The following is a 23,561-nucleotide window of genomic DNA, read 5'->3' as shown; positions in this document are numbered from 1 at the left end:
AGCAGGTGTGGAGTCCTCACAGACTGGACATGGCCCTAGTACAGCAGTTCTAGGACACAGCAGTATGGAAGCAGGAGGCCAAGAGATGTGTAACACACGGAAAAGCTCCCGGGTAGGGCAGGAGGTCAGCGCAGGCAAGGTGACCCTGTCACCTTTTCCTTCGGCTCTGGATTTGAAGATGGAATGCTGTTAACAGTGTTGCTCTGAGTGTGGACCAGATGGGCCTGTATGGGAGTGCACATAACAAGCTAGATCCAGGTGACACCCCAGGGGCCATGAGACCTTGGCGTTCTCCCCCGGGTGATACCCCATGGGCCATGAGACCTTGGAGTTCTCTCTCAGGTGACACCCCATGGGCCATGAGACCTTGGTGTTCTCCCCCAGGTGATACCCCATGGGCCATGAGACCTTGGTGTTCTCCCCCAGGTGATACCCCATGGGCCATGAGACCTTGGTGTTCTCCCCCAGGTGATACCCCATGGGCCATGAGACCTTGGTGTTCTCCCCCGGGTGAAACCCCATGGGCCATGAGACCTTGGCGTTCTCCCCCAGGTGATACCCCATGGGCCATGAGACCTGGGAGTTCTCCCCAGGTGATACCCCATGGGCCATGAGACCTTGGCGTTCTCCCCCGGGTGATACCCCATGGGCCATGAGACCTTGGTGTTCTCCCCCAGGTGATACTTCATGGGCCATGAGACCTTGGTGTTCTCCCCCAGGTGACACCCCATGGGCCATGAGACCTTGGCGTTCTCCCCCGGGTGATACCCCATGGGCCATGAGACCTTGGCGTTCTCCCCCAAGGAAAGCCTAGGCTGCTCAGGAGCACACTTAGCAAGACAGACAGATGTCTCTGCAGGACAGAAGCCTGTGGACCTAAATTTCAGCACTTGCCCTGGTGACTGGCCTTCTCTGAGACTGGAGACACCAGCTTGGCATGGGGGAGGGTGAACAGCGAAGGTTCTGGAGCTGAGGGGCACAAGTTTGACTCCCCCGAGTGGCTGTTTTTAGATGACACACATGTCCAAGCAGTAACTGGCCTGGCTCCTGGGACCATGGGCACAGTGTGGGTGACTTCAGCACTGGATATCCTGGGGTTTGCTTGTCCACGTAGGGAGGTGCTGCGTCCACTCCACACCCCAGAATTCCTCTCTTCCTTTGCTCCATGAGATTATTTAAAACCAAAGACACTTGCTGGTATTCCGGGGTGGGGGGGCAGTGTTCAGAAAAGTAACAATTTCCTACTGTCTAATCATTATATCTGCGTGTGGTCATTACACATTGATTTGGGGCTTTGATTTGAGTTCTGAGGGCAAATACTAGGACATCTGACATTTTTCTCTTTACCCTCAGTTCAGGGCTGAAGATGCACACACACACACACACACACACACACACACACACATATGAGCCCAACATGTGCACTGTTGAAATGGCATCCTGGTGCATACATGTCTGTTGCTAGATTGTTCGGTGCTGGCGTGCACATGGATGTAGCTGGAAGCTGTGGTCTTGGGGCACACACAGGTGTCACTGGAAACTGGTGTGGCTGCCAGTGCATACATGTTGGACACTGTGGTGATGATGCACACATACTTTGGGGAGCCATGGTATTGGGGCACATATGTTGACCACTGTGGTGCTGATCACATACTCTTGGACACTGGTCTTGGTGCACGCGTGTGTTACTGAGTGCACGTGTCGGTACACACATATTGCTGGTACATATGCGTGTTGGTGCACATTGTGTCGCTGCACACCATGGTGCTGATATACACGTGATTGGATTCTGTGGTCCTGGTGTGCACATGTGTTATTGACAACCACAGTGCTGGAGCACACATCCTGTGGACATGAACTACAGCAGGAAACCCAGCTCTCACCACTGAACCTCCCTGGCTCTGAAAGGACTGGGCATTCCTTCTGGAACACTCTTTCTCTTGAGGAAGCATGCTACCTGTCCTGCCCCACAGCAGAAAGATGACCAGCAGCTGTAGAGGCTTGTCCTTTGCCGCCCTGTGCATTCCGGCCGTAGCCTGTGTACCAGCTCCCTGGAGTCCGTGTGGAGCTGGCGGTGTCAGATGCACAGTGTGGCCCTCTGCCAGACATGGCGAGGTTAGCGAGCCCTGAGCCTGCCGCTGAGCTTCCTTCCTGCAGACCTGTGTCTTAGGACTGGCAACACCCTTGCGGGGAGAGTCAAGCTCTCCCCCAGCCGACTCCCTCTTACCTGGGCATGAGGCCTCGTGGAGAGCGCGCTCTGGGCTGCTGTGGCCTCTGCACCTGCCCTGCAGCGGCAGGAGGTAAAGGGGCTTGGGGCAGGAAGTAAAGGGAGCACTGGGCTCAGGCTCGGCGGCGGCGGCGCTCCTTGGGTGGTTTGGGATAGCATCCCTGCAGCAGCTATTTCTAATCCCCGGGGACACTAGGGCAGGGGGAAGGGCGAGGGCGGACCTAGGCGCCTGCATAGCGGGCCTTCCAGATGCCCGCTGGATGCATATTAGCCTCCCAGGTGCTCAGGTGGTGCACACGCATGACTCCCAGGTGCAGGGTGGTGACACGCCCGGCAGGCTCAGTGCTTCCGCTTCCGCCTAGCGCCCCCCGCCCCCCCCATCAGCGCAAAGCGCGCCCCCCTCCCTGTGGCACGGAGACCAATCCTGGGAAGCCAAGGAGAGCGCCACAGCCCCCTCCCCGCTCCAGCCGCGCCCCCTCCCCACCGGTCAGCCCCACCCGACAGCACCTCTGGTGCAGCCGAGGACGATCTTCTGGGGATCGGTTTTGTTGAATCGGAGGATGAGGTTTTGGCTGAGACATGAAGAGATGGCCCTGGAAGAAATGGTGCAGAGATTAAACGCGGTTTCCAAGAACACTGGTAGGAGGAGCCGCTGGCCTTGATTATAGATTCTTAAGCTTGACATCATTTGTCGAATTGTAGAGAATTGCATCTAATGGCTGCATAACGCCCTTCATTCACTCTCTCCTAGCACTGGTAACAGGGAAGACAGAGGTGATGGGCATTTTCTGGTAACTGATAGGTTTGTGTGGATTGACAATGTGATTTTATTCTGCTTAACACAGTTTAGAGAATTACAGATCCGTGGCACTGGCTTTCTAGGAGAGGAGGGTTTGTGTGCGGAGCCATTTGCCTGTGGGGGAGTCCGCAGTCTGCCTGGGAACCTCACCTCATTTGCTGCAGTGGCCGTGGACCTATGAGCCCAGAATGGCCCTTCAGACCCTGGGCTGGGGATGGGAGGCAACAGATGCTTGTTTATGGGGAAAAGCCCCACCATGCACTGTGCAACCTTAAGGCAAATGCTTGACAATAATATAGGCAAAAAGGGAGACTAGTGTAATTAGACACTCATTTTCAGGCATAATTGATAACCTAAAGTAAACCATGAGGGACAGCTTGGGACTCGGTAGATTTCAGCCCCTCGGAGCTGGCAGCGATCATCTCGCTGTTGGCTTCCGTCAGCTGTGCTGAGGGGTCCTCCTGTGCTACAGAACCGGGCCCCGCTGACCTGTTCTCCCTGACATGGAGGAAATAGCGGTGTGCCATTAAAAGTAAGCTGCTGGCTGTGCCCTGTGTTATGTGATACGTGTCCTTATCTAGTTTTCTAAATAGGACTTTCCTGAGGATTAGGATTTCACTCGTTGTGTGGGTTGGGTGTGGCACCCCCTCAGTGTATTAAATGACGGAACCGGTGTAAACATCAAGCAGGATGGTCTCCCCTACACTTGTGTAGACGTTCACTTTGTAACGCTGGTTTTGCCATGGAGACTGCTGTGTATTATAAATGGATGAAAAGGAAGCCGTTTACGCCATCTGTCCCCTTCCTCTTTAGAGACACAACCCCGTTTTTCTGGGTGCTGCTTGGGCAAAGTCTGGATGAGTGGGGAGCCCTGTGGAGCAGCCTGCCTTGAGGGGGGCTGCTGAGAAATGAGTGGGACTTGCTGTCCTTCTCCCCTGAGCTTGGCTGGTGTGGGGGATCACAGAGTGGGCACTGCCCTAGCAGTGACGTCATCCCTGGGTTTTAGATGCTGAGGCTTCCTCATGAACTCTGAAGGACACAACATGTGTATTTTAGGTTGTAAAAAGAAGTAGAGCCTGGGCTGGGTACTCACTGTCACTGAACGTACTTGTCCAAGCATCCTAGGATGGGTCCCGGTGGCCACTATTGTCTCACCAGACGCAGCGGCCGGGAGGCCGTGCCCTCTGATGCCTCTGTAGTACTGGAGCAGCAGACTTCACCCAGATCCGAAGATGTGGTTGGCAGGAACCTCTGTTATGAGCATTCCATTGTTCAGTGCTGTAGAGGAAGATGTCACCCCCATCTGCACCCTTCCGGCCTCTTGTGTACACTGCCCTCTTCCCAGCATAACCCAGTCTCTATTCCCGATATGGCGCCGGGGAGGTGGGCTATAGGGTCAGAGGCCGTACGTCATGCAGGGGGCAGGAGTTGTGGACACGCAGGGCTGTGCTTGCTTCCACCCCTGTGGGGAAGTGATAGAGGTCTGTGTGGTGATTATCACCCAGGGTTTACATTCGGAGCATGTCCTTGAGAGTCCCTTCTAGCAGGATGGAGCTCAAGGTCATGGGTTTGTTCGTGCTCCAGGGGCATGTTAAGGTCTTGGCCGGGAGTGGGGTGATAGTTTTAGGAGCTTGGTCTGGAAACTGGTGAAGCTGCTCAGAATGAAGGACATGGGGTTAGAGCTGAGGGCTTGGGCACAGTGACTGCCTTAGACCTGCGTGTTACCTGACCTTCCGCGGCTCTACCCTGAGCTCACATGTAGTCGGGAAGCCTGCTGTTCAGGACCTGCTGCTGTGTTCTCACTTCAGACTTGAATGTTGTCCCCGTGACCCAGAACTTTCTTACCTGGGTCATTCAGCACAAGGGACATGATGCATACTATCTAGGACCTTTGACCTTGAGCATTTAGCTTTCATATGTACTCCTGAACCTGACCTCTGTACCAATGCTGGACACTTTCCAACAGCAGAAGCCTTCTGGGTGCTTGGGCTCCTTTCCAGCATTTTCCTCTGTTTTGGTTTTCTCTCTAGATTTGCAGTATTTGGTGAAAAACAAGAAACATTTAAGGGAGAATTGGTGGGGGACTTAGTTGAATGCTCCTTGGTGTTCAAGCTAGAGGTGTTCCCAAGTCACCTGAAGGGCTGGTTAAAACACAGATGCCAGCCACCCTGGAGCTTTGGGAAGTCCAGTGATAGATGATAGATAGATGATAAATAGATAGATGATAAATAGATAGATGATAGATGATAGGTAGGTAGATAGATAGATGGATGTATGGATGGATGTGTGGATGGATGGATGGAGGTGAACAGATGTGTGAGTGAGTGTAATGATAAGTAAATATTAAGAGAATGAGTAGGTAGGTGGGTATGGAGATACACATGTGGATGGATAGTGGGTAAAGGAATGGATAGATTTGTGAATGGATAGTTGTATAGAAGGATAGATGGATGGATGGATGGATGATGAACAAATGTATGGGTGGATAAGAGGATAGATTGCTTTATAAGTGGGTAGGTGGATGGGTAAGTGGATGGATGGATGGTGTCGGGCTAGATGGGCGAATGAAATTACAAGCAAACAGCACAATGTAGTCATGTCACGTTTTAATGCAATCCAAGTCTCAGTGCTGGAAAAGAAGAACATTTAGTTATTTATACGTTGAAGAGACACATCATTGACTTGCCTCAGAACATGGATGATGAGGGCATGTTGATGAGCTTGTCTGACTCCACTGCTCAGAGGTTGCCTGTGGTGTCCACCCTCTGTGCCCCAAACATCTGATTTCCTCCTCCTCTGTAACTGTCATCTACATCAAAGTCACCACAGTCTAGGAACTAAAGTTCAGCTTTCAACTGCTAGTTGAACTCTTTGGAAGTGTTTGACCCAGTGCCATTAACATAATGACATCCCAGGTGTGTGTGTGTGTGCGTGTGTGTGTGTGTGTGTGTGTGTGTGTGTGTGTGTGTGTGTGTGTTCTGTCTGTCTGTCTGTCTGTCTTGCTCCTCTGGAGAACATCCCACCCATGATGGTCTTTTCTGACTAGATGCTGGGGAAGTGAGACTTAACTGCCTCCTCTTTGGTGAAGGCTGAAGAGGGAGGTGAGCAGTCTCTGTGTGACTGACCTGATCCTGGAAGTTTCTTGGCAGATGTTGGAATAGAAGTAGGGGTGGGTGAAGGATCAGGCTGCATTCCCAGATGTGTGCAGAGTGGCCTGTGAGGAAGATGGTAGGCCATATGCTCATCTGTAATGTGTGGTCCCTGCTCCTGTGTGCGTCTCTGTCTAGGGGCATTTACCTCCCTGTATTTTGTTGTTGTTGTTTTTGTTTTTTTTCAAGACAGGATTTCCCTGTGTAGCTTTGGAGCCTGTCCTGGAACTCGCTCTGTAGACCAGGCTAGCATCAAACTCACAGAGACCCACCTGCCTCTGCCTCCTGAGTGCTGGGATTAAAGGCGTGTGCCACCACCGCCCGGCTACCTCCCTGTTTTTACTGGAGAAACCTATCAATTATACAGCTGTCAATTATGATCATCTTGGTGGAGCCCCTTAGCTTGGTTCTGCCTCTGCAGCCCAGGTCCCCAGGGACAGCTGGCTCCAGCAGTGTTAATGTCTTGGTCTGCCCCTGTCACTCTGCCCTCTGTTCTGGTCTGAGGTGGATGCTGCATGCCCAGTGTGTCTTTTCTCCACTGGGACTTGTCCTCTTCCTTAAGAACTCTTCCTTATTTTGGCAGTCCAGGGCCGATCCCTCTCTCCCCCTGTGGCAAGTCTTTCTCTGGCTGTTCTGTGTGTAGCCATGTGCTGTCACTTATCACTCTCCCAGGTCATGTGACCAATGCCTGCACGTTTCACTTGGCATCGTCAGAGCTGAAGCCAACATGGTCGGCCATTGCCTGAGTCCCACAGCCCTCAAAGGAGGCCCAGCCGACCCTCGGGAAGCGGTTCTTTGTTCTCAGTTATCTGCGATGCCTGCTGCTCTGTGCCCCACCTCATGCAGGCCTGCATCCCCAGAGCTGCCGCTGTGCAGGGATGTCCAAAGGAGGACTCGCACACCCTCATCCCTGCCAAGATGCTGCTTTCCCACCTGCCAGGAGGGCACCGTCACAGGGCTGTAGTACAGAGAGACACCGCTCTGCTGGAGACATCGTCACCTCTGCAGACTCACCCCGACAGCTGTAGCTGCTCTGTGTCATGTTAGCGCAGTGTGACAAACTTCCTCTGAGCTCCAGTCTGCTCCCAAGAGACCCCGGATGTCTGCAGTCCAGGGAAGGAGAAAACAGCACCCACACTGGTGCACATGCGTGGTGTGGGAGTTATGCACTTGGCTTTTCGGGGAGTTGGTGTGTTGGGCTTTGCAGATGGAATACTCAGGGAAGCAAAATGTGCCGTCTTTCTTGGGTTGTCTTGGAGCACAAGGGTGAGCATTATATTTCCAAGAGATCAGTGTCTTCCCAAATCTATGAATTAGAAAGCCCAACTAGAGCCCAGACCTGGATTCCTAATACTTCAGAGGTTTAGACTGTGCTGCTGTGAGGGGAGTGAGCAAGCACTCAGCCTGGATACCAGGAAACTGTCTGTTGTGTGAACTTTTCTTGGGAGATGCAAATACATACGTACTACCTTCAGCTACAACACCAACAACTGACCGAAGTATGATCCCATCAAAGTCCAGCCCATGAGTTTATCCTACATACTAAAGAGCATGATGGGGTTAATTACAGGAGTGCGTGTGACCCCAGAGCAGCCGTATCTTTGGCAAGTTCCATTCCAGAATGGCTAGCTTCCCTCATGGTAGCCTAGCTGGAGTTCTCCCATGTGTTGACTTCCGGCCTCCGACAGCCCGGCCGCACTCAATTAGGGCAGAATTACAGGGAGCTGAGAGGTGAAAGAGAGAGATGCACTCTCAGATGAGGGCCCAGTGGCCCTCCCCATATCCTCCTGGGAGGGGGTATCGACAGGCCGGATCTGGGGTGTTTCTTGTGGACAGCCACAGCTGCGGATGAAGGTTATTGCTTTGCTTCGAGGATAGTGCTCTGCAATGTGGGGCCGCTTCTAACTATGACCAGCATTGGAGTCCCTGACAGGGGTAGCGTCTGAGCAGGATTTCTGGAAAACGAGGGCATTTCATCAGCATTGCCTGCTCTGTGTGTGTGTGTGTGTGTGTGTGTGTGTGTGTGTGTGTGTGTGTGCAGGTATGTGTTTGTGTAGTCTAGACGAATACTTCAGGCGGTGTTCTTCTGGTGCCATTCACCTTGTTTTCTGAGACAGGAGCTCTCATGGTCTGGAGGATTTGACTAGGCTGGCTGGCCGTGAGCCCCGGGATCCGCCTGCCTCTGCCACCCAGCGGTGGGATTTCACGTTTGCTCCCGGTCACCCAGCTTTGTCGCGTGGGTCTGGGGCACGAACTCAAGTCTTCATGCTCGCACAGCAAGCTCCTTCCCGCCTGAGCACCTCCCTGTCCTCGGTGTTGCCTCTCTTTCCTCACCAGCTCTTTGTCCTTGGCATGTGGGATAGTTTCGAGGAGAACGAGTCTTTCCAACTGTCCGGATCCTCACTCTAAGGACCCAGAGGAGCCATCCAGCATGGGTCGTGGTGATTCTGAATGCCACGGGTCCAGTGACTGCAAAAGGATTCCTCGCCCAGTTCTCTTCCTGGAAGGGCTGTGGTTCTCCTGGGTAACTTCACAGAACAGACCCACACATGACGGGAAAGCTCAGGAAACGGAGAGGTGTTCTGGCTGGCCAAGTAGTAGCGTGGTATCTGTTCCTCCCCCATGAAACAGCATTTCCTGTAACATCTGTCCATCTGTCTGTCCACTCATCCATAGAAACCACTTGCTTGTAATACAGTGATGCATTAACTGTGGCTGTGAATCAGGCCACTCTGCCTGCAGGTTATGCAAGAAATGGACAGCATGTGGGGTTGAAGCGATGCCTCAGTGGGTGACAGCACTAGCTGTGGGGGCCTGAGTTCAAATCCTTGGCACCTACATAAAAGCCAGATGTGGCCGTGAGTGCCTATAACCCCGATGCCACAAGGTGGAGGCTCTGAAGGTTACAGGAGCTTACTGGCCATCAGGGCCTCGGTGAAATGGTGAACTTTGGGCTCAGTGAGAGCCCCTGTTGCAAAACAGTAAGGTAGAGGATAATAGAGGACACCCTCCTTTAGCCTCAACATGTGTGCATGTGGGTGTGCAAACACATGCACACACATGTGCACACACATGCACACACACACAAGAACTACATTAAATGTAATAGAGAAAAGAAAAAACTAAATGCTGCTACTATTGCATCACAGATTGAAAGTATAAGGATATGGATAACAACATTTTAGGACAGAGAATAATGATTGAAATACCTTTTAAAATTAATATTATTATTTTATTTTACAATGGGTGCTTTTGCCTGTGTGTATGTGTGTGTACCATGTGCCTGGTGCCTGAGGAGGCCAGAAAGGTGTTCGGGATCTCCTGGCACTGGAATCACAGACAGTTGTGTACTGTCATATGTGTGCTGGGATTCGAACCCAGGTCCACTGAAAGAGCAACGAGTGCTCTTGACCACTGATCCATCTCTTCAGCCCTAGATCGGACTATCTTAAGGGGAGTATCTTGTAATGGAGAATGTGAAAAGTAAATATGAAAGTTAAGTAATGAAATGCTTAAGCTGCCCTGTTTATTCACAAAGAATAAGGGTATGTGTGAAGACCCCCAGTGGCTGGCTGTTACCATGGCTCATACCAAGTCCTGTGTGTACTTTCTTTTCAAACCTGTAGCCTGGTTCTGAAGGTGACGTGAGGCAGACCTCTTAACCACCCAGAGCTGGGAGCATGAGATCACGTGGCTCTGTGTTCTCTGGGCTGCAGCTCTTCGTTAGGCAGATCGAACCTGTACTGTTGGTGACTGGCACAGTGCTGAGGCCTCAGTGGTCAAATGAACATCTGGGTCTCCATACAGGAAGCCTTCCTTCTTGTTTAAAAAAAAATGGATTCTAAATGTACTTTGACTGTTGTCGTCAAAGGGATACCTCCCTGAAGCAGGGCTATGCACATGGAGCCCTGGGTTCTTCTAGGGATGAAGGAACACATCCTCCTGTCCCACACAGAGAAGCAGTCAGGGTGGGAACTGGGAAGCGGATGTGGACTGTGGGAAATGTTAGGCTAATATGTAACCTAGAGATGAGTCCAGCTACAAGGGATGGCATGGGATTCTATGCAAACATGATATCATTGCAAGGGATATAAGAAAGTATCATGGGCTTTGGCATCTTTGGGGCCCTTAAGCCCCCTCTCTGGGGATACGAAGGGATGGTTGTATACTATGTCACAGTTCAATGGGGAGTCTGAAAGATGCTCTGGACATTGCAGACAGGATGGTCTGTGTTTGTGTTTGTAGAAATCCTGCACGCCCATACCTGAGATGGCTATTTGCTCTTTCTTTTCTTTGAGCAGATCAGCCAAATGCCGGCCCTACCACACCCCATGACTGCTGACCGTGGGCTGCCATGGCCCACTGGGGATATCACCAGGGCCACCCTATGGTAGGAGTTTCCAGGGCCTCTGCCACAGAGGGCCTGAGCTGAAGTTCAGCACACAGCTCTCTAAAGAGACAGTAAAGTAAGGGCTTCTGTTCTCCTCAAAGGGCCCTCTGTCCTCACCCAAGCCCCAAGAGATTCACAAATATTAGAAGGAAATCAAATATCTGGGTGGAGTCATTCAAGAACGTTTGAGGCAGTCAGTTGGGAAACACAAACCCGCCAATTGTTTTTTGTAAGTCACAGAGATTGGAGGGCTCTTGTGCATCTAAATTGGCTTTTCAGCAAATGCCCTGGGTTTTCCTTTACTTCCTCAATAATGCTGTTAAAGAAACAAGGCCAGTCCCCAAAGCATAAAATCCAATTTCTCGACTTCAGAGGTAAGCCACATAGCATACTGTTTAACCCGCTGAAGGAAAGAACCAGTGTTAAATTTCAGTAACGGTATTGTTTTTTTTTTTTTTTTTTTTTTGTTTTTTGTTTTTGTTTTTTTTTTTTTTTTTGGTTTTTCGAGACAGGGTTTCTCTGTGTAGCTTTGCGCCTTTCCTGGAACTCACTTGGTAGCCCAGGCTGGCCTCGAACTCACAGAGATCCGTCTGGCTCTGCCTCCCAAGTGCTGGGATTAAAGGCGTGCGCCACCATCGCCCGGCCAGTAACGGTATTGTTGACAGGATATTAGGCTAGGTGGGAACCAGTGCCCCAAAGAAGACTTCGTCCGTAAGGATCTTTTAAGATTCGTTTCTTTGTTTTGCTGTGCTGGGCATTGGACCCAACTTCACACATAGTAGGCAAGAACTGAACCGGTAGCTGCACCGTGTGTGTGTGTGTGTGTGTGTGTGTGTGTGTGTGTGTGTGTGTGTGTGTTACATGTAGAGGTCAGAGGGCAGCCTCGGGCGTTACTCAGGAGCTGTTTACATTGTTTTTTGAGACGGGGTCTCTCACTGGGACCTGACCAGTATGCTGGCTGACAAACCGGCCCCAGGCCCCAACAAAGACCACAGCCCGGTCCAGGTTCTTTCTTCCTTTTTTTTTTTTTTTTTTTTTTTTTTTTTTTTTTTTTTTAAAGACAGAGTTTCTCTGTGTAGCCCTGGCTATCCCAGAACTCCCTCTGTAGCCCAGGCTGGCTTCAAACTCTTGAACTCTGCCGAGTGCTGGCATTAAAGGCGTGGGCCAACAGACCCCGCTCAACTCAGGTTCTTGGAAAAGGTTTTAGTGGCATCTTAAAAACATGTGGGAAGACAGACGAGCCAGCCACGCTTGATGGGAATAGCACTGAACGGGAAACGGCCCGATGCAGACTCTGCCTTACTCAGCCACTAGGCTCATGGCCTCGGGTCCAGAGTGTGTTCCATGTGGTACTTCAACACTTGCCTCAGTGAGGAAAGTCAGTGAGGGGTATCAGGGCTGGTCCCAGGCCTGCGACCACATCTACCTGCTGTGGGTGGTTTCCGTGGGACCAGCGTTTAGGGCCGTCTTCAGAAGAGGTTTTGGGACATCTCAGATGTGCCTTCCTGACTGTGGTGAGTCTGGGTGAGGACCAGTGTCTGCCCGGACAAGGGCAGAGGTGAGGCCCAGGCCCGGGGAGACCGGATGAGCCTTTCCTCCTGGTTGGGTAGTGCTTTTCTTGGCTTCTGTGTGCCTGTGATGTGGGGGCCACATCCCCATGTTCCTCTGTAGCCTGTGATGCAGCAGGTGGCCGTGGCTGTGGGATACGAGGGCAGCCTGAAGGTTGGGTGGACACGTGAGGGGACTCCTGGTTTCTTGACGGTGCTCATCTGACATATTCAGAAGTGTAGCTCTAGCAAGAGACCATCTGGATAGAAGCACCACGTCATACTGATGGTGAGCACCTCAGCTACCTTCTCATAGGCGGGAGCACTGGCCCCTCCTCCCCTGGACCCCAGAGGGAGGACAGGTGGTGAGCAGGCCCTTGTGCATCCCACCTAGAGTGCACGCGCAGAAAACAGAGAGCAAATAAGCACCACCCCACCACAAATGGGGTGGTGTTCCTCAAGTGGGCTTTCGAGTGCCAGAGGGCCATGGCGCAGGTCTTTTGGACACTCGACCTGACTCCAACCCCTGCCGCTCTCTCCTAAGCCTTGTGATAATGACATCAAAGATGGCAACCAACACGCTTCACCATCTGGCATGCTTGTGTTGTCGTGGCTAAGGCAGCGCTTAGCCAATGAAGTCAATGAAGTTTCTGGAACATCAGACTTGAGACTCGGAAGCCCTAGGATGTGTAGGGCATGTGGAGTCCGAGGGCGGCACCCAGTTTGGGAAAGCCCCGGTGCTGCCCCCTCACTCTCCCTCAGAAGCGTCTGTGGGCACCAGGGCAGAGGTCAGTAGCCGCTGGCTTGGGAGGCTCAGTGTGTCTCACGGAAAGTGTCCCTGCCAAGCTGGGCGCCTCACCGTTTCCTCCGCCGAGGGCTGGACAGCAGGCTGGGAAGCTTCCCGGTTTATTTCAGAAAAGCTAGCAGCCAGTCCCTCCCTTCCTCCTGGTTTGTAGCTGTTTGTTTGAACTTGAGACTTCCTGAAGCCTGGAAGGTGTTTCTGGCCTCAGTAGCTCCCTGGCATTTGCAGCTCTGTCCACACAGCCCCTGTCTAAGGAAGGAAGCGACCAGAACTCACACACAGATGGGCGGGCTCAGCCATTCCCACTTGGTCTCCAGCAACCGGGGCATCGGCCGCATTCTCCTCCACCGTCTGAGAGAAGAACAGCAGATGTGGAGCCCCTGGCCACTGCAAAAGGACATTCTGAGCCGTGGGGACTGAGGGGCAGGCTGGGAGCCCAGGAGGCCACTTGACCCTGTTTTTTTCTCATGACTTGGTAAAACCCAAGGTCACGTGGGACTTCAGCACCTATTTTCTCGTGACAGCTCAGTACCCGGCTGTACCCTGCAGGTTGCTGGCACCGCCACGGTTTCTGACTGTCCCAGTGAAGACCTGTAGGTGTCGGGAACCTCGGGGCTCTTTGTGAACGTGTGAGCAGGTCCCGAAGCATCCCTGGACCTCTGCTTCACAGAGATTCAACCCTCAGGAGGGCAACTCAATGGCAGAAAAGGCTACCTCCAGGGGGCCCGCGCGGCGGTTCTGGTCACTACCAAGGAAGCGTCGGGGAGCACCAGGGCGCCATAAGCCAGGTGAGTCAGAAGGGATGGCACCTCTCTGGGGCCTCAGGGCAAGTGTCCCCTCTAGGCAGGCACTTTCTTGTGGTGATTCAACATTCCAAAATATCATGAGCGGTGTTTACAGGGCCCTGAAAAACACGTCTGGTGGCCTGTTGGTCATCCTGGCTTAAAACTAAAGTAGTCTAGGTGTGGCATCTAGCCTTGTCTGCTTCATTTCTTCGTCCTTTGCCTTCTGGTTGGCGGAGGACCTGGCTCAGAAGTTGTAGTGGTGGGACTCCTGGGGAGACAGTGAAGATGTGACCGTGATGCCCTGTTGGGAGGGCCAGAGGGGCATGTTCCCACTTGGAGCAGGTTATCTGTCACTCCAAGTCCCCACCAGTCCTGTCTTTACGGTAGCTATATTCCGGCCCTCCCCCCCCACCACCACCCCAACCCCCGGTCAGCTTCTCTTTGGAGCAGCGTACTTGTTCAGCCGATTTAAATTCTCCATCTCGGAGTAATGTTTTACAAATTAACATCCCGAGAAATGAGGAAGTTCCAGTCGCTGGAGCTAAAGAAGTGCCTTGGGGCTAGTTTCTGGTCCCGGCAGAGAACACAACACTCTCTGCCTCCAGGAGCCTTGGAACTGGGAGGTTGCCCAGGAATTGGGGGCAGCAGTGGCCTCCAGCCTCGGGCGAATGGGGCATCCCCGGGGCGTCACGGTATGATTCCCTGGACAGACAGTACAGTCGGACCAGCGCCTCCTTGGGTCCACCTTAGGGTTGCCTCCTCAAGGGGGTTTGACGATATTTAAGCCCCACCAGCTTGGGGAAGGAGCTGACCTGCAAAGTACCTCAGGCTGCAAAGAGAGAGCAACCATTTGGGGATCCGTAAATGAGGCTCATCCCTTCCTCTACTCCAGGATGCAGTTTCCGGGGGTGCCTGATGACCCCGCATGGGCACAGCAGGACAAAAAGGGGCCCTTGCTCTCCTATGTGGAAATGGAAAGTATCTCTAACATGGTGGGTCAGGCCACGCCCTGCTGGATTGGCACTGATAAGCCCAGTTGCAGTACCAGATACCCAGGCCCTTTATCAAACTCTCTCTGACATCCACCCAGCACAATGCCAGGGAAGAACAGGACTGTGCATGGCAGAGGCTGAGCTGGCCCTGGCATTAGGGTGCTCAGTGCCCATTACCAGCCTTCCCCTCCTCTGCAGGCCCTAAACATGGATGTGGAGAGAGTCTCCAGGACAGAGACTTCAAAGTACCCCCCCCCCACACACACACACACAATGGGATACTCTGGACCAGGTCTGAGTAATCTCATATCACTGGCCCTGCGCCACCAGGGCTATCTGTCTGGTTTGCCTACTGAGGGTGTTGAGATCCATTTTGGGGTACCCTGCTGGCTCTGCCTCCCCCTCTGTGTCTCAGTGGAGTCTGTCTGATGAGCTCCCTCCTGGTGCATTGCATTTTAGACAGATGCAGCTCTGGCAGGTGCAGCTGGGAGCAGGAACAGCTTGCTGCACTCAGCTAGGGTCTGTGGCACTTTAGGCAGCCAGTAGCTTGCTTCTGCAAGCTGAGCGCCTGGGCAGGCAGTAAGCTCTGGAGTCCGTTTTTCCACACGGCACGGCTTTTTGAGCATGTAGCCTTTCTGGGGGCTTGCTCGTATCTACTTACATCTTGTCAGAAGTGAAGTCGGGGCTGGGGTTGTTGGCACCTAGCTGGGGTTATGGCACAGGACAGGTGACGGGAACGGCGTGGAGTAAACAAAGGGTGGAGATGGTATCCAAGGGGTGGGTTGTCTGGACTGGGCGGAGCTAGTATTCTCATCACGGAAGTCCCCCTGGGAACTGTTTGCTGGAGATGAGGGAAAGCATTTCGCTTGCATCTGGCAACTCTGGGCCATGGCAACAGCCCAGATGTGATTCTGAACCAGAAGAGCAAGGCCCATGAAAGCGGGCCAGAGACAATGGGTGCTCACCTCAGCTGCGTGTAGATGCCCAGGGGCTGCGTGTGTTGGGGGTGTGAGAGGGAAGCTTTATCAGCCACCCCCATCAGGAGCACTGTGGGGTCCTCTTTAGTTGATACTTTTTGATGGATAATGGAAACATTGAGACGCCTTAAGCGCCGTCCCATGGAGAGGGCTAGGAGGCAGCATGTGGTCCTGGGCCCTGGCATCACAATTTTGGTTCGGGGAAGGTTTTCACTCGCCTTTTGATACGGAATAGATGGCTTCCTCTGAGTGCGGTCCTGCCCTGCACAAGCCCGAGGGGTTGATCCAAGCTCTGTAAGTCAGAACAAGGCCCCAGTTGCACGCTCCATTCCCCGGAGCGTGTGCTGGGTTACAGCTGAGGTCAGAAGCCTCCATGCAGGGCAGACCACCGGAGAGCATGGCCTCTAGACAGATGATGTCACCCATCACCTCTGTGGTGATCAGGACACAGTGGCGACTTGGGTTCTTGGACACCTCGTGGCCCCGGCGCGGGGGGGGGGGGGGGGGGGGGGGGATGACCTCCCTCTCAGCAGGGCTAGGCCCCGTCTGGCCTCTTCTCACCTCCCTTGCACACTGTCCATTCAGCTAGTGCTGGTCTCCACACCATCACGCACAGACCCTCCCGACACTGCCACTGTCCTCACTGGGCTGAGCGTTGGCAAAAATCAGGCCGGAGGTGAATCATGAGTCAGAGTTGCCACGCTTCTTCCCTGTGGTAAATGATAGTGTGGCCGGAGGTTATAATTTCCCAATAAACCAGAGCGGAGCGCCATCAGTTTACCCAGGAGAAGTTCGGGTTGATCTGCATCAGCCTTCACCAAGACACTGGAAAAGGCAGCCAGCTCTCACCGTGGTGGGTGTCCCCTCTGCTCTGCTGTGTTTAGGACCGTTTCTGTTAAGCCGAGAACTGTCTTATTAAGAATCCAGGTAGGTTGCCGGGCGGTGGTGACGCACGCCTTTAATCCCAGCACTCGGGAGGCAGAGGCAGGCGAATCTCTGTGAGTTCGAGGCCAGCCTGGGCTACCAAGTGAGTTCCAGGAAAGGCGCAAAGCTACACAGAGAAACCCTGTCTCGAAAAACCAAAAAAAACAAAACAAAACAAAACAAAACAAACAAACAAACAAAAAAAAGAATCCAGGTAGTCTCTCCAAAAAAACATGTCTGAGGTTGGCACAGACAATTTTAAACAGAGCCAGAACTAACTAAAGGGGCAGACAAAGGGTTGCCCATAACCTCAGCACAAGGGGTCCCACCACAAGCCTCCTGGCTGGACTAGAGGGCACTGGCGAGCCTTGGGGGCAGAACCATCAGACTGGGTGGCCCTTCCCCACAGTGCCGCGAGAGACCCTGCCTCAACAAACCAAGTGGAGAAAAATCAAGGAAGATGTCCTGTGTCCACTCTGGCCTCTGTGTGCACCTGCAAGCACATGACGACGACGCATGTACACATCACACTTGCACACCACACACGCAAAAATACCTCAAAGCTTTTTGAGGCACGTGGGTTATATTGATCACGCTGATAGTTACTTTTGGACTTTCTGGCAGCTAAAATGAAAGTGGGGGATGAAATTAAGGTCAGGTGCAAAGAAAAACTGTTCTGTAAGGAATTTGGGAGAAACTTGTTCTTTAGCAGTTTACACAGAGTGGTAAGGACTTAAGTGGACACCACGTTTGGAAAGTTTTTCTTTCTTTGGGAGAATTGGTGCTCCTGTGCTGATGTTTCACAGCTGCCAGCTAGGAATGTTAAACCTGTGTGTTCTGTGGGATGGATGCCTTCCAGTGTCAGTCACACTGTGGTTCCAGCATTGCTGGCCTGGAGAGCCCCCACTGCAGGCTCGGCCCACATACGTCCCAGCTGGTCGCTGTGTGACAGGTGACCTTCCCGTAGCAGACATCCAGGCTGCTGAGCCGAAGTTCCTCGGTTACCTGAGTTGCCATGTTTGAGGAAGACAGACATACTATTCAAAGAGGGAACATACAGCGTGAGGCTGGACCACCGGGGCGATGGGCCTGCCCCGGGTGCGTTTTTGTCCACACTGCCCGTTTCCATGCTTCAGAAGTTCCAGCCGGCAGAAAGGCGTGGCCACCCTGCCCCTAAAGCAAGCTTGCAGAGTGCAGGGAGGTGGCCGAGGTGGCGGGAGGAGCTGCCCTGTGATTTATAGGGCTTTTGTTCACAGGGGAAACACTGGTGAGAGACATTTCCTTCACTGTGCTCCTGGAACTTGTTTGTAAGACGGTGTTTCCTGGTCTGAGGAAATCGGGGGGCAGGGGGGACTGTTGCCGTTTTTAAAATTTCAGACAGCTTGGTTGAGGTAGTAATTTTGTGATAACTAGATCCGGAGGCTATCAGTTCAGCCCAGAGTTGGGCTGGACCTCCCGACTTCTCCAGGCCACCGGCTACCACTGGCTTAGACTGAGGACAGTGCCAGCCTCCAAAAGCCCAGCAGCCCAATGCCACCTGTGCTGAGGTCCCTGCAAGCCTGAGGTCCCTGCAGGCTCTCTTTGGAGTCTCTGGGGTCTAGGTCTCTGTTGGGTCCCTGTGTATTATCTTGGGGTCTCTGGGGTCTAGGTCTCTGTGGGTCTCTTTGTTATCTTTGGAGTCCCTGGGATCTAGGAATCTGTTGGGTCCCTGTGTGTTATCTTTGGGGTCTCTGGGGTTTAGGTCTCTGTGCGTCTCTCTGTTATCTTTGGGGTCTCTGGGATCTAGGTCTCTGTTGGTCCCTGTGTGTTATCTTTGGGGTCTCTGGGGTCTAGGTCTCTGTGGGTCTCTCTGTTATCTTTGGGGTTTCTGGGATCTAGGAATCTGTTGGATCCCTGTGTGTTTTCTTTGGGGTGCCTGTGGAGTCTCTGCTCTTGAGGAATGCTGAATGGCACACACTTGTCCAGGCTCTGCCCTCCCCACAGTGTGCATTTGTTGACCTTGTGGAAATGGCGTCCCTGATGTCTGGGTAGCGGGGGCTGCCAGTCACTATATTCGAAGTCCTTAAACAATGGGGACCTCACTGTGAATGGCTGGTTGGGTTCAGGAATCCAGCCTTGCCTGGATCAGTGGGCCGAGAGGTCAGTTTTCCAACTGCCCCCCACCCTCTGAAGCTTCGTCTGCCCGTGCCTCTCTCTTCAGGTCCTGACTGTGTCGGGGTAGCCTGGCTGCGAGTGCGTGTGCCCCAACACCAGAGCTGTCTGTGCTCTGGATGGGGGTATTCTTTGTGTACCACGCCTCTAATGTTGAATGAAATGCTGGAGAAGGAAAGAGGTCAGGTAGACAGTCCCCCCTGCCCCCCCCCCACACACGCACGCACGCACGCACGCACGCACGCATGCACGCACGCATGCACGCACGCACGCGCACACACACACTATCTGCTCCTTTCCTATCAGGAACAGGGCTCCACCTGCTGCAGTGGCCTCTCCAGTTGGAAAACAAAGGACTCCTCTAACTTCTTGCTGGTGTGCTCTGCTGACCCCACTTACCTCCCTGCCCTGGGAATGATAACTCTTCCCGTCCATCACTGTAAATGGGAGTTACCCCCAGTTGAGTCCCCGTCCTTCAAGCTGGCAAGAATGGCTCGATTATTCCTTCTCCCGAAGCCGCTGGCAGGCGGCCTCAGCCTGGAGTCCCTGTGTAAATACGCAGGGTGGGGCGAGGAGGGGATGTTAGTCTTGTGAGAGCAATCACCTTCCAGGGCTCCATCCTGGTTCATGGGAAAACGAAAGCAAGAGGCTGGACACTCTTCCCGCGATTGGTGAATGCAGTCAGGTGCTCCGGGCGCCTGGGGAGGACAGTGCACATGCAGGGTGGCCATGGCACACAGACGTCCTATCTGGATTTCTGTGGCAGAAATGAAACTCTACTACATCTACTCTGAGTGGTGCTCCTGGCTACACTCTCGGGCTGAGGGTGAGTCCTGGGGTCCTTCGAGGGCGTGGGCACGCTGTGAAGCTGGGTGCTCTGTGGCTGATAGTCTGTTGATGAGGGAAGCAGTCTGTGTCCCCCTTGGATCTGAGGCCACTAGGGTAGGATCACCCCATAGTCGTCACTCGACTAGTTTGTGGCATTGACATCAAAAGCCCACAACATTCATAGACTGGTACGTTTAGGAACCCCCCCGCCCCACCATGCCACCAAGCTGCTTTCATGATCAGCTCTCGGGGAGCTGCAATACCATGAAGTATCTGCCACAGTGTCCAGAAGGGTCCTTCCTCTAGCCTTGAGCCGAACATCTAGCCGACAGAGCAGGCGTCACTGTATGGTTGGCCCGGCCCCATCTGTCTGTGTGATTCGAACCTGGCTTCTTTAAAGGTCGGAGGGTGGCCATGCCTGGGAGTCAGTCACATTCCACCTGGCCTGGCATTTGACAGAGTTCACCGGTGCGGACAGTGTAACAGATGAGACCGTGGAAGAGGTAGTCGCCAGAACCGATGAGTGTGTGGGGAGTGCCTCTGTGGACAGAAGAGAGAAGGCTCAGCAGAGGTGGCCGCTGCCAGCCCTGCTCACACCCAGGTCCCCCAGTGCTTCTCTCTGCATTTTGTGGCTCTAGCCACCTCTCCTAAGAGGACACAAGGGATGTTCAAAATAGTGGCACTCACAGAAGATGCTGGGGCGGGGGTGGGGGGCACACGTCCCTCTGCCACAGGACGTATTGTTCATGAGTACAGGCTGAGGCCATGCAGAGCCCTTGGTGATGTGGGGAAGGGCGCTGGGTACCTGAAGGCTGCACCTGGGGAAGCGGGTGGGGAGCCAGCCAGGACAACTGACTCGGCAGAGAGTGTGGCGGGGTGGCAGGTGGTGACAGGTGAGGCCCGAAGGGACATCGGTGTCATGCAAGCTTGGCACCCTGAGGACCGGGGCTCTGTGGATGGGGCCCATATGCCAATTAGCTCAGCCGCGAAGTTTCATGGATCTGTTTGTAAAATGGGAACACTATTCCTCGTCAGAGCTGAAGCTGGGGGATTTGTCGTCTCCATGGCCAGAGCTCTAGGTGGTCGTTGGGTGAACAAGCCCGTGTTTGGACACAGAAATCTTCGGTTACTTGACAGAGACCACCATGGGTCCATGATGTCAGAATACCCTGCAAAGGGGACTATAGTGTCCCATCAATGAGGGAAGTCTCTGGGTATGATGGGGCACCAGAGGTCCAGCGTGTCAAAGTCAGAGGCCGGGCCGTGGACATGATGTCTGCCCTCATGGACAGATCAGAGTGTGCAAACTCTCTCACGGAGCTGCCTGCTGTGGTGGGACACTCACCGAGGTGCGTGGCTCCCCTCAGGGCTCCTGAAGAGTGTGATTCCTACAGAGCAGCGTCTAAGCCAGTGGTTCTCAACCTTCCTACCACTGCGACCCCTTGATACAGCTCCTCATGTTGTGGTGGCAACCCCCACTATAAAATTATTTCATTGCTACTTGGTAACTGTAAGTTTGCTACTGTTATAAGTCATAATGTAAATGTCTGTGTTTTCCGATGGTCTTAGGTGACCCCTGTGAAAGGGTCATTGGACCCCCCCCAGGGGTAGTGACCCACAGGTTGAGAACCACTGGTCTGAGCTGACTGGATGGAGTTAGGGAGTTATGGGGTTGTGTAGGGGGTGGCACCAGGGACTTTGGACCATGGTCAGGCTCCCTCCTGTCTGCGTCTGCCACCAGAACTGCCCCAGGGATGCTCGCTGGCTCGCACAGGACACTTTCTACCTGAGCCCGTCTGTCTTCTCTTGGTTTTCCCGCAAGGTCCAACTTCCTTTCGTGGTTCCCCAGGGGCTCACATGGCAATAAAGCCCTCAGAAATGCTACCTCAGAGCAGGGGCAAAGGCTGCTTGCCCGCCCTTTTGCCAGGCTGCTGGGAATGAAGCCTAAGTCAGAAGCGTTAACAGGAACTGAAATTGTCCTCCTGCAGCCTGGCAGAGCCCTCCCGAACCATAGAGACTTGGCTCTTCCTCCCAGAGATGGCAAGGAAGGCCCGAGGAGGGACCCACGGTCTGTAGACATTGCCAGACCACCCATGGGCCGTCAGCACCCACCCTGCCCTGCACAGTGCATGTGGTGTTCTTTCTTTGCTGTGGCTGAGGAGAGGTAAGGCTTTTGAAGTAGCTTGTTTTCCGTGGCCTGGTGTCCGTGGCCTGGGGCGGGGGTGGGGGGGTGGGAGGGTGTCGGGCTATTCACTTCTAGCCCTGGGCTCCCAACCCCACTCAGGGCGAGGAGGAGGAGGAGGAAGAGGAGGAGGAGGCGGGTAAGATGCATGTGTAAATGTGTATGGCCAGCAGGAGTGTCCCATCCCATGACTACAGGGGCAGTCTTTGAGCCACCTAACCGCCCCAAGACAGGGAACTAAAGAAACACAGCCTAAGTGAGGCAAGGGTCCCCAAATAACACGACACAAGCCTTCTGTGTGCCAGCTCACAAGGAATAGGAAGTCACTCTGGGGGTTCCGTGTCTGCAGAGCGGCTAAGGGGATGTGGCGGGGCTGGGCACGGAGCTTCCGCAGCACCTAGGATGTGGCCGTGGCTGTCCAGCATGGGTGGCTGCCCTGGGTTCCGAGGAGTTCACTGTGACTCAGAGCAAATGTGACAGGGTCTGATAATAGACGGTGCTGTTTGCCATGTGGGCACAGCAGCCTCTGGGCTCTGTTTGCACTCTTCATCTGCTGTGCTGTCTTTTCTAACACACGGCGAGAGAATACGGCTAAGCACAGCCTTTGGGGAGCCAATCTGCCACCAGAGAAACATGCATCCATCACGTGTGAAAGGGAAGGAAGGTGGTGGGGTGATCGCTGTGCTCTGGTGCCCTGGGTGGAGCCAGGCCTCCCCCATAGGCTCCTGGGGGGGGGTGTGATTCTGTGAAGGGCCTCTGTGTGTGCATGTGTGACACTCCAACCCCACAAAGGCATATCTATGGCACGGGAGAAGCAAGCTGGGACCCAGGTCCTGTTCTCGGTCTCCCCCCCCTCCCCCAGAACTGAGGACCGAACCCAGGGCCTTGGGCTTGCTAGGCAAGCGCTCTACCACTGAGCTAAATCCCCAACTCCCTGTTCTCGTTCTCAGACTACGTGCGCAGAGTTTTAGGAAGTGAATCTGTGCCCCGAGAGCAAGAGCCAGCTGAGCCTGCAGCCTTGGCTTGTGTTTAAGGAGCAGGACGATTTGTGCTGGTGTCAGCCCTGTTGGGGACAGTCGAACTGAGCTCTGCAGGGAGAGCGGTCTCTAGGGAAGTCCGGTTTTCCAAGGGCAGAAAGTAAAAAACCAGGTCATAAAACCAGCACGAGAGAGAGCTCATCTTGGCCACTGCCGCTCGCTTGGCAGAGAAACGATGCACCACTAGAGATGATGGCGGACAGGAGGTAATGGCTTCCCTGTGAAGTTCTTCTGGACTCTGCCATTCTCACAGCTGCCTGAAGGGGCCATGTTCACACAGGGAGGGAGTTTCAGAGAACAGCCACCTGAAGGGGCCTTGTTCACGTGGGAAGAGAATTTAAGAAAACAAATGGTCTGATGATGAGCTGAGAATGAGAAACTAGGGGCTAGAGAGATGGCTCAATGGTTGAGGGTACTGGCTGCTCCTCCAGAGGTCCTGAGTTCAATTCCCAGGACCCACCTGGTGGCTCAGAACCATCTATAGTGGGATCTGATGCCCTCTTCTGGCATAAAGATGTACATGCAGATAGAGCACTCATATACATAAAATAAACATATCTTTTAAGAAATATGAGATTGACATAGAAGTCCAAGGAATGCTTTCCTTTGCTCATCCATTCATTCATTTATTCATTCACTTGTCTACCTGGGGACTCTGACCTTACACTTGTATGTGCCCAGCAGGGCCCCATGGTGGTGGCATCCAGCCTATGGGGATCGTTTCTTATAAAATATCTTCTTTTGTCTCTCAAATTGCATTTAAGCCATTTC

General features: G+C 53.4%; 1 protein-coding gene across 16 annotated transcripts in view; it reads left to right on the top strand.

Moving 5' to 3' along the window:
- The window catches only part of Mcf2l (MCF.2 cell line derived transforming sequence like), a 154,955-nt gene that overhangs the window by 45,366 nt on the left and 86,028 nt on the right, over positions 1-23,561 (top strand). Inside the window, exon 1 of one of the 16 annotated variants that reach the window (XM_015999790.3) lies at positions 2,027-2,300. The exons of 4 other annotated variants lie outside the window; for them this stretch is intronic. In XM_015999790.3, the coding sequence (XP_015855276.3) occupies positions 2,234-2,300 (67 nt within the window). In that variant the 5' untranslated portion in view covers positions 2,027-2,233. Of the gene's footprint in view, positions 1-2,026; positions 2,301-2,646; positions 2,867-13,004; positions 13,703-19,037; positions 19,570-21,080; positions 21,736-23,561 lie in introns of those variants that run through there. 11 more of the 16 variants (XM_076553716.1, XM_076553718.1, XM_042263005.2 and 8 more) reach the window with 11 other exon arrangements.

This window comes from Peromyscus maniculatus, chromosome 17 (genome assembly GCF_049852395.1).
Source record: "Peromyscus maniculatus bairdii isolate BWxNUB_F1_BW_parent chromosome 17, HU_Pman_BW_mat_3.1, whole genome shotgun sequence".
In the NCBI taxonomy this organism is placed as follows: Eukaryota; Metazoa; Chordata; class Mammalia; order Rodentia; family Cricetidae; genus Peromyscus; species Peromyscus maniculatus.
Note: the sequence above shows the minus strand (reverse complement) of the source record. Positions and strands in the feature narration are given on the sequence as shown.